The following is a 10,267-nucleotide window of genomic DNA, read 5'->3' as shown; positions in this document are numbered from 1 at the left end:
AATCACAATATTAAAACTGCATTTATTTAAAAATACAAAGTTTAGACAAGAAAGGGGGGATATACGTTCAATGCGGCTAAGGAAATTTTACATTATTATTGCAGGGAGCCTCAGCCCACTTCAAATCACACAAGGTACCTGTGAATCTTTCTGTAGGTGTCTTGCTCTTCCTGGCAAAGAATCCTGGGCAGTTCCACTGCAGATTCAAGGCATACTTTCCCAATGGCCTCATGAGGAACCACATGAATTGGGACCTCGATTCTTTCATACCTTCATTAACACAGAACAGGGATGTGATTCAGTATTTGGCAAATGGTAAAAATACCTTTACATTTTCTGACCACTGGAAAGGACTCACACATCTGACATCACAGACAAACCGTTTTGTATTCACTAAGATCAAGAGAGGACATGAACTCTTTCTTATATCCTACAAAGGGCAGTTTCCAGCCATACTTACTCAGAGCCTTTTTGGGCTTGCACAGACTGGAAGCAGGTGTAGAGAACTCGGCCCGTCTACATGAAAGGCAGTAGAAATAAATCCTCTGAATTATATATCCAGGCTATTTTTATAGATGGTATCATGCCTTTGTAGAACCCTTACTTTTGTGTTCTTGTCCTCAATGAAGCAAGAGAATATGAGCCCAACAAAGCCCTGATCCATCATTTGGTACATCGCCTGTGTCCTCACATCTGTTTTAGGAAATAGAGGTGAATAGAAAACGAAGAACAAGACATCACTTTCAGACACACATGCGCTAAGACAACTTGCCATGACAAAACCAACTATGTGGAATTGATAAAGGGGTGCTATGCTCACCAACATGTGATGGCCAAACTGTGATGTGGGGATGAGAATGGTACCAACCAACCACACGCATGGGCCGTCCAGTAATTTCAGCCAACCTGTAATACTAATTAAGGAAATTGCTTTCTGATACAAATGGTAAAATGGTCATGTCCCCACCTGAGATTGACCTAACTAGCTATGGCACTGACATGTCCTGATCCAAGAGGGTCATGTTTTTCAGTGACACATTGCTACCCTGACTCCCAAATCAACCTCAACCCCAACCCCAAAATCACTGGTGCCCCCCTGGTTGGGAACCACGAAATTACAGGGCAAGATTGAGCTAATACTGCTATATAGTAGTCAATATCATATTGCTATGCTGAGGACCAGTTCGAAAACTCTTAAAATGCCTCCTTCCTCCCCCTTCCTTGAAAAAATCACTGATCCAACATTGATAAAAGCAATGCAATGAAAGGCTTGCTTTAACAATCCAATCATGTTAGATCATAGATTACTCAAAGAAGGGATGGAAGAATGTGTTTGAAGAGTATCCCTGCAGGGCCCTATCCAATTAGGCTCTGTATGTCGATAGCCCTATCCTATCCTCTCAGATCTACACGTGTCTAGTAGGGGGAGTAGGGCCCGGGCTGCGTTCGGATTTTACAGAAAATGCAACCTTTTTCCTTTCCTTGTAACCTTTTCTTGACCTCCCTACAAGGAAAGGAAGGATTCTAGACAATCCGAACGCAGCCAAAGTCAATTGAGATCCAGAGACGTCTCCAGGGTCAAAGGATATCTCAGCTTCGGTAGACGCTGCTGACAGCTGCTCAGGTGAGATTTCCACGCGATCCTTCCTCTTATCTGAGCGTCGGAGGATAATGACAGAATGAATGTGTACGATGCGGTTGGTGTCTACCTATTAAACAGAAAAAGAGAATAGCAGCCATATGATATGGGTTATCTGAAATGCGAGGTGCAATTAAGATTAAAACTGTGACTACAGAGGTAAAGTAGTTGGGTACGTTTAGTATCAATTTGTTGTTCATTAGTTTAGTTAGCCCTAGCTACTAGGTTACCTCCCCGATGCAGAGTCCCATTACTTCCTCCTTCTCGGTGCTTAGAGCATGATTCATGCAAACCAAAAAAGCATCAGATTCGAGGTGGACTGCGCTAACTGCCATGTTACAGGGCTAAATAACTGGTGTTTTCTATTAAAAATAAGGAATTAGCTATTATCAGCTAAAAACAAGCTTGCTACTTCTCTGTCCAAAACCAGTGTTACATCAATAACATTCCGTCGTAAAGCAAACACAGGAAAGTCATGGAAGGTCTGCCAAATAATTACTCCACTAAACTGTAACTTAAGCAAATACAGTCATGCCTTCTCCATAAATAGACGAAAGATATCAGAAAATAATGTGATTATTTACATCTGCAGTTATTTGGCACAGGCTGGTGTAGGCAGAGATAGGAGGACGGGGCTCATTGTATTGCATGGAATTAGGAATGGTATCGTGATACCCACCATTCATAATTTAGGAATGGTGTGGTATCACGATTCCATTCCATGCAATACAATGAGCCCGTCCTCCGATGTCTACCTCCACCAGTCTCCACTCTGTAAACATAGTGCAGTCGGATGACATTTATGTGTGCACCATAATGTAGTGTTGCGTCCCAATAGTTTCTCATCGTTTCCTCGTCTATTATCTCCTAATTTCCTTCTCAATAACCTTGGATATTGTCCTCCAATGCGTTTTGAGAAGGAAACGGGGAATCGAGGAGACCATCGGGAGTAAAAGTCTATGATATTTTGCGTCCCGCACTGTTCGAGTGACGAAAACTAACAGGTATTGCTAAATGGCAAGTCTTATGGTGTACACATGTATTTTTCTCATTGTACATTGTTATCAAACGTGAATCATCTGTGTCTCTTTTCCCGGTAGCGTTGCAAAATGTCACAGAAAGACCCTTGTCAAAAGCAAGCATGCGAAATTCAAAAGTGTTTACAAGGTACAATTTCAAGATTTCATTTTTCAAAATCCAGTAATAATTCATGGTTTTGTCAAGTTCATTTGGATCACACTAACTGTCTGTTATGTTCTACTAGCAAACAAGTACATTGAAAGCAGGTGCCAGGATGTGATAAAGGAGATGCGTCGGTGCTGTGAAGTCCACGCGGCCGGGAACTCCATCTGCTGTTCTGGTTTCGCCAGAGACCAAAAGTCTTCAGACTCAGAGCACAGAGTGTCATAATTTAGACGTGTCTTGTAATTGTACATAATTACAGTGCTTTAAATGTTTATATTGTCAATAAATTATCCTCGACCACCTTGGATGAAATACGGTGTTCAAATATCAGTGAAACTCAAACAAAATCAAGTTCACCTCTTTATTATTCTTCCAGAATTTGCTCTTAGTTTGTAACAAAATACTGCATTTCAATCGTGGAAAAAACATTACCAAGCTTTTTTAACAGCACATTATTTGGACTATGCAAAGTTGTATGGTTCAATTGAGGAAAGAAAAATTGGTTTGGAAAAATATTGGGAGCAAACATGAGTTTTTATCAGTGCATTTCCTCATAATAACATGTTTTCCCTACAATGGACTATTCTCCAACACTAATCTCTCAGTTCTCAACTGCCCACATTGTTTTAAAGGATTTGGTGGATTTATTTGATTAGGATATGCCTGTACAACTTCTTTAATTCCACAATTTCACCTATGTTTAACATTACTACACCATCACTTAACTGGTATTGTACATAGCCATCTGTAAAAACACAGGAGTTTTCATAGTGCAACTAGAATGAAGACTATCAAAGAGCTTCTTTTGTTCATCAAAACAAAAGACCCAAACCTCAGTCTCAAGTAAATAGTCAACACTGTAACCTTGCTGACTGATAAATAAGACAATGCTGTACAAATAGAGAGGGTTGTGCACACAGCATGATTGTCTTGGACTTTTTACTGACATTTCAATAATCTTCAGGTAAGAAAATATACTACTTCTGCGATACCATTCAAGCTACCATTATTGGAGCCCCTATACTTTGGTATGAGGAAACATCAACCCATAAAACATTGTTGTTGATAAGAACTCACAAACAAATACATTTTAGCCCGAGGGGGGGGGGGGTGGGTGCAAAAAAGCATTGAAGAATAAAAGTTTGAAAAAAAATAAAGTAACTTGTGAGACAATAGCTCCTACCTTATGTGCACAGGTCATGCATAAGCATCCACCATAAATACACTACTGTACATGGCTGTGTTTTAAATTAGACACATTCCATTAGCCTGAACGCACACATCAAGCCTAAGAGTTACAGTTACACGATATACAATGTAGCGATATGCAGTGTAATAGCTGCTTAGGGATATATATATACTTTTTTCAGCCTCAAATTTGACACAAACATAGTAATTAAGACATGAAATGGTACTAAGAGGCCAAGCCCAGCAAAAATCCCCCAGCAAAACCACCTGTGAGAACGATGTTCTTCTTCACAAATGCCTGCACCTGTAAAAGAAAATGCATGTTTTGTTTATTATTATTATTTGTTTTGCAAAGTGTCCATTAGTCTTTGGACATTGGTTAGAGCCTCAAAATCAGGCTATAAGTCCTCCTCAGCATAATAAATCATAATAATGTGTCTTATTACCTAGGAAGACAATTAGGCACATAACACAGCCACCATTGTTGTAGACCATCCATATGCTTATGATCCCTCACCTCATCCACTTTCGTCCTGATCTCCTTGGGGGGCTTGTCTGCGTTCAGCTTCAGCTGCTTCTTGGCCTTGTTTACATCTCGCTCCACTCTCTTCCAGTCCACTTTTATGTACCCTGTGTGATTGGCAATCTAGAGGGAATTTGATCACATCCATAAATAATGATAATGTGTTTGAGGATTGTGGCTTTCCATGTTTCCCAAATGTCTAAATATGAAACCTGAGTGTCAAAACTAAGTTGTTTAACTAAAATACATTTGAGAAGATATTGTGAATAATGGTGAAAGTGACGGCGTTGTCTGAATAGAATGAATGAGCACATGGCCGGTGTGAATGTCAAACACTACCTGAAGCAAAAAGAAGCCTCCACCGACTGCCGAGGCGGCCAGCTTCCCAACTTTCTGGAACAAAAACCCTGCACACCTAAGGTAAAAAACAGCTTGTCAAACACAGACCTGCCATGTACACAGACCTGCCCGATTTACATGGATTACCCAACATCTAAGACAATTCTGAGGTCTTAAATATAGGGCCTAATTGTTGACTTTTCAAATTGAAATAAATCCCATTCACACTAGATTGACTCACCAGCCAGTCACTCCACCAATGGCTATCTGTGTAGCAACAGAATACTTTTCTGCTATTGGCCCAGAGTTGTTCTTGCCAAAGACTCTGTCCCACCATCTCTGTTTCTTGGCATACTCTGCCAGGTCCATGACATCGAAGGTCTCACTCTTATCTAGGGTTAGGGTTGGAGTATAAACATAATCATTAATGTGTAACACTTACCATCTGGCTATATTATATCATTCATTTCAATGGTACGCTTAATCAAGCCTGGCTCACATGAGCATAGACACGTATGACAATGTATGATCATTGTCCCAACAGTGATTCAATCTGATGGGGAGGAAATGCGGAGCATTGGCAGTTGACTGCTACATTGACCTTCATAAATCCAGGACTTCTAGACACCTCAAAATAGAGGCCTAAAATAGCCCAGCTATCATGGGTGAGCAGATCAGTTTCACTTTCAGTCAGACAAACTATTAGCTCAACAGTCATGGGATTTGGTCAGAGAGTCAGACAAGCACAAACACTCTGACCTTGCAGTATTCAAGAGTGGTATTAAGATAAACTCTTTGTTCTGCATTTTTAGAACTAGAGTTATGGTTGAAGTAGAGCTTCTGCAAGAAATAAGATACATGTTATTGGTGTCAGTGAGTTGATGGCTATGCCCTCATAAAAGACATTTATGACCAACTACTGACTTAGCTATAGCAGTGAAAATGCTTTTGGATGATTTTCACCCATATGGACATGATCATCCATAATATGGCTTTCTCCAATTCAGATTAGTGATTGATTACTGCACGGGAGGGTGTATGAAGAATGCATTTTCTGTTTTTAAAAGGTCTATGACTGTGGTCACAGCTAACTAGCTATGTGCACTGGAAAGGAAGATGGGCGGGGGCTTGATCGCAAGGTATATAGGCGACCTGGAACGACCCCACTTTATTTTATACATAACTGGCTAGACACATGGAGATAGTGGCTAGACATTTAGCTAGTCCGATAGAAGTCTTTTGCATAGCATGGAGAAAGCACTCGAGTCATCCTAGAAGTTGGCTTCAGCACGTCTCTACTAGAAGCAGGGTACATTGAACGTGGATAAGAGTGTATTGAATCGACCCCCCCCTTAATGCTAAACCAACATTCAAATAAACGTAGCTCATCTAGCCAGCTAAGTTTACTTTTTGAAGGGCAAAAAGAAATGAGTAACCAAACAGTATAAGCTATTTTCTCTCGAATGTATTTGATAATTGCATTAAGAGTAAATACTACATATAAAAATCAGTCACTGGAATCATTTTACAATCTGAAATATTTATGTTAGTTGGCTAACTGAATAATATCTCTCACCTTTCTTCTCGGCCATCTTTTTACAATTATTTATTGTTTCGACCCGGACGTAAATGTACAGCCCATCCGAAAAATCACGTGGTACACAAGGACAGGTCCCATTCAGTTAGAAATTCGGCTCCTCGCGTCCTCTCCTCCTTCCTCCACTTGCTTCTTCAAGCATTGGATGAGAATGCTCTGGGTGAAAAAAAGCTAGTTTTTTAAGTATTTTAGAATATATTGGGTTATTTGGAAAACTGTGTTCACATGACTGTAACTATTATTACCCATTGCTACTATGACCCTAACTCAGACCTTAACCATAACCATAACTCTTCACCTACAATAAGCATGTTGTAACAATGAGTAATGGTAATACATTATCAATTGTAATAACTTAGTACGGGTTCCTTTCTTTACAATTATCATGACATAAGAAAATAAATAATAATAATAGAAAAGTGAATACACATGAACTTGCAAAAAGGGAGCACAGGAGGACAGTGTTCCCAAACAGAGACCCCTAGCCCCTTATCCTAGACAGTTGTAAATCTCAAAGCATGGAATAAGTATCACTATAATATCTAGGGCTGGAGCTAGTGTTAGGGTTGGAGCTAAGGTTAAGGCTGCTGGATTTAGGGTTAGATTGGCGCTAGTGTTCGGGCTGGAGCAGGGATGGGGCTGGATGTAGGGTTAGGGTTGGAGAGTTAAAGTTAGCCCAATCAGTCATTTCAGATCTATGAGCGCTGAAGGGCTTGGAGATATGGGAAGGAGCCAGGGTCGGATCTGGAGCTGAGCCTAGGTGGTTTGAATGTCCTGATTACATACTGATCATCAATGCGTAACTACACAAACCTATTTCTCTAAGTCATCAAGCTCTTGTTTTAGATCAACTCTTTCACTTCATTTGTTAAGGATGTCTAAGACTCTATTAAATAACTATTGAATGACTAAACAGAAAAACCAAACAAGCTTACAATAATGATTAAAAGCATCTAAGTTACATTGAATTCACATTAAATAATTTATTTTGTTATCATTTATGGCATAATGACAGAGAAGTAGATTTCAAGTCTTAATGTAGTAAACCAAGGTTTAATCCAATTCAACAACATTTCAAACACAAACTGACAAAACACATTAAAATCCCAATCAAGACAATATGGTTAGAACAACAGGGACTTTACTATTCATCTACCTTGAGGTATGGAATTTTCACACATGCAGTTTATGATATCATTACTGACCCAGTAATCAGATGTAGCTGTACCTTGAACACACAGACCATACACCGAGTACTGAGTGAGCAATGGACATCTTTGTGGCTCACACAAAATGTAACAAGTTCCAGAATTCATGTCACCAGCAACTGAAGGGCTATTTTAATCCCTCCATCTTGGGACCTGTGAAAATAAGACCATTGCCTTTGAATGAAAATGGATTGCAATAATTATCATTCACATTGAACTTGTAATTCAAATGTGTACGTTCCTTGAAACAAAAGGTCTAGAAACAAGACAAGAATGAAAACTATGTGGAAACAAAGATTTTAGTTAAAGGTGGTTCTCACAATAACAACTATGTGCATATCCAATATAATATCCTAACATTTTATCATATCTGAAGTACCTGAACGTTTTGTGTGGACCTGCCTCCAGTGAACCCCTCGTTTGGTGCATCTGAGCACTGCCTATTGCTCCACATCCTTCCTGCTTCAGTAGACCCCGAATTCTAAGAATCTGAAAAAAGTGACTTCCTCAGTTGCAGAAGTCATGTGTTTAAACATTGAGTTGCCTTATGGTTGTGTTGTCAGAGAGGACAGGCTCCTCTGGGTGGCCTTAAGAAGTGTCTGTGATAAAGAGGAGGGACAGTTACCGCTGTTTCAGACTGTCACTTTTAAATACATTTCCCCTGGGTCTCTCCCGACACCTGGATGGGAATTATGAATGTTAGTCACCTTTTAGGGACTGTCCCCACAGCCCATTCTTGCAACATTTTGACGAAGTCTTTAGGCCAATATTAAGAGATTGTGTGTCATTATGAACTTTGTTACAGTATTCTTATTATCAGACTATCTATCAGCCAAATTGTCTTTTGAGTTGAAGTTATGTTGGGTAGGTGCCCAGGACCATTTGAATGTTAATGTATTTTGTTCTAAATTCTCATTATAATTAGACTTCATTCCTGAAAGGTCTGCAGGTCTTAACTATTGAAATACTGAATTAGGTTAAAGGTCAGTGATGACCACAAGATTGTTCCCAGGCAATTGCCAATTGATGCAGCAGGGACATTGTTGAAGAGAAATCTTCTTCACCCAATGCTTGGATATTTGGCTACTTTAATAAGCTGTGTTATATCTGAAGTTGAATAAGGTTACAATTAAACAGAAGCAGTAGTGCCATATATCTGCAGGGACTTTCAATTATAGACGTCAATGGAATAGCAGTCTATGCACTGTTATTTTAATTAGCACAATGCAGGGGCAGTCTGTTATTAATGAGGAACTTTAAAAATACCCTTTCCCCTATGAACACCACGAGAAAGAATTAACTGACAATAAGGTATTTTATTCTTGATAGATATGACTCTTCAACCTGTTAAATTACAATGATTGTATTCCCAGTAGGTGACTTGATAGAAAATGTCCCCTTACGGATTTTCGTCATGATAGTAAACTGTGTATGTTGACATAAAGAGCAGAATGACAATGTGATGGATGAGAGCACATCAGTCTTAAATCTAATTTTGATGTCAAACTCTTGAGTTATGCAGTGATGTCATAACATTTTCAGGAAATCTGAATTCCGGCAGTAATTCTGCCATGCACTCCAATAACTGTATTTGCATAAACATTTTGGTGAATCACCAACATCCATTGGCGGGAAACTGAAAAGCCCAAAGTACAGGAAGTCGTTTGTCATTACTACCCCCACCTCCAGCAGGTGGGTGGGGCTTTTTTCTCCCTGCATGTGTATTATCTTTGATGTTAAAACTAACAAAAAAAACTGTTACAACGGTCACAACTTACCTCATCATAACCAGAACAATAAGGACTGAGTACTCCACTGTTTGTTTTTGTTGTTATAGGCAACTTTGTATTCAAATAGCTTCAAATCATGTCAAAAGTTATGTTGCTCTCATGAAAAAAGGGGTGACTTGAACGGTGACATGTCAAGGGTGACGTGACAACTCAGAATACAAGATAGACTGAAGCATGAGACTCATCTTATTTCATCTACACTCATCTAACACAACATGCCTCACTGTGAATCCAAATATGTTGTCTTTATGTTGCGGTGTATATGGAAAAAATACAGGATGTAAGGGGGAAATCAGGTATAATTAAAGTTGTTTTGTTTAAAGGCCTTCTGCCCATATTCACCTTCTCATGGTGGAGGTGTTGTAATGGTGTGGGGAATGTTTTCTTGGCACACTTTGGACCTATTAATACCAATCAATCATCGCTTGAATGCCACAGCCTATTTGAGTATTGTTCCTGACCATGTGCATTTCTTCATGGCCACAATTTACCCATCTTCTAATGGCTACTTCCAGCATGATAATGCACCATGTCACAAAGCAAAAGTCGTCTCAAACAGGTTTCATGAACATGACAATGAGTTCAGTGTTCTTCAGTGGCCTTCCCAGACACTGGATCTGAATCCAACAGAACACCTTTGGGATGTGGTAGAACAGGAAATTCACAGCTTGAAAGTGCACCTGAAAAATCTGCAGGAATTGCATGATGCAATCATGTCATCGTGGACCAGAATCTCAAAGGAATGTTTCCAACATCTTGTGGAATCAATGCCACGAAGAATTGAGGCTGTTTTGAGAG

At 39.6% G+C, this 10,267-nt stretch overlaps 3 protein-coding genes across 5 annotated transcripts in view; 1 reads left to right on the top strand and 2 right to left on the bottom strand.

Moving 5' to 3' along the window:
- The window catches only part of brcc3 (BRCA1/BRCA2-containing complex, subunit 3), a gene marked incomplete at its 3' end in the record, with an annotated part of 3,038 nt that extends 720 nt beyond the window's left edge, over positions 1-2,318 (bottom strand). Inside the window, exons 1-6 of the mRNA XM_083665235.1 lie at positions 1,870-2,318; positions 1,590-1,709; positions 821-908; positions 605-693; positions 461-516; positions 139-270 (exon numbers count right to left, since the gene is read on the bottom strand). Coding sequence (XP_083521361.1) covers positions 139-270; positions 461-516; positions 605-693; positions 821-908; positions 1,590-1,709; positions 1,870-1,974 — 590 coding nt within the window. The 5' untranslated portion in view covers positions 1,975-2,318. The remainder of the gene's footprint in view (positions 1-138; positions 271-460; positions 517-604; positions 694-820; positions 909-1,589; positions 1,710-1,869) is intronic.
- On the top strand, positions 1,491-3,138 carry cmc4 (C-x(9)-C motif containing 4 homolog). Of its 3 annotated transcripts, none has more exons than XM_083697472.1 (3): positions 1,491-1,624; positions 2,740-2,806; positions 2,904-3,138. In XM_083697472.1, the coding sequence occupies exons 2-3, from the start codon at positions 2,749-2,751 to the stop codon at positions 3,047-3,049; spliced, it is 204 nt and encodes a 67-aa protein (XP_083553598.1). In that variant the 5' UTR covers positions 1,491-1,624; positions 2,740-2,748; the 3' UTR covers positions 3,050-3,138. The 3 variants fall into 3 exon arrangements, with proteins under 3 accessions (XP_083553598.1, XP_083553600.1, XP_083553599.1); XM_083697474.1 differs by lacking the exon at positions 1,491-1,624 and adding an exon at positions 1,681-1,811; XM_083697473.1 differs by lacking the exon at positions 1,491-1,624 and adding an exon at positions 2,373-2,643.
- A 33-nt stretch (positions 3,139-3,171) lies between these two features.
- On the bottom strand, positions 3,172-6,579 carry fundc2 (fun14 domain containing 2). The gene is made up of 5 exons (XM_083697471.1): positions 6,451-6,579; positions 5,116-5,266; positions 4,875-4,950; positions 4,530-4,658; positions 3,172-4,316 (listed from the first exon to the last, which is right to left on the bottom strand). Exons 1-5 carry the CDS (start codon positions 6,464-6,466, stop codon positions 4,239-4,241), a joined length of 450 nt encoding a protein of 149 aa, XP_083553597.1. The 5' UTR covers positions 6,467-6,579; the 3' UTR covers positions 3,172-4,238.
- Positions 6,580-10,267: the final 3,688 nt, after the last annotated feature.

Source organism: Argentina silus, assembly GCF_951799395.1.
Source record: "Argentina silus genome assembly, chromosome: 2".
Classification (NCBI taxonomy): Eukaryota; Metazoa; Chordata; class Actinopteri; order Argentiniformes; family Argentinidae; genus Argentina; species Argentina silus.
Note: the sequence above shows the minus strand (reverse complement) of the source record. Positions and strands in the feature narration are given on the sequence as shown.

Excerpts from the sequence above, each read along its gene's own strand:
- fundc2 (XM_083697471.1), bottom strand. Across the intron at positions 4,951-5,115 it reads ATTGGTGGAGTGACTGGCTG|GTGTGCAGGGTTTTTGTTCC; the intron begins GTGAGTCAATCT and ends TTTTTACCTTAG. Across the intron at positions 4,317-4,529 it reads TCAGGACGAAAGTGGATGAG|GTGCAGGCATTTGTGAAGAA; the intron begins GTGAGGGATCAT and ends TTTCTTTTACAG.
- cmc4 (XM_083697472.1), top strand. The coding sequence starts at position 2,749 with ATGTCACAGAAAGACCCTTGTCAAAAGCAAGCATGCGAAATTCAAAAG. Across the intron at positions 2,807-2,903 it reads AATTCAAAAGTGTTTACAAG|CAAACAAGTACATTGAAAGC; the intron begins GTACAATTTCAA and ends ATGTTCTACTAG.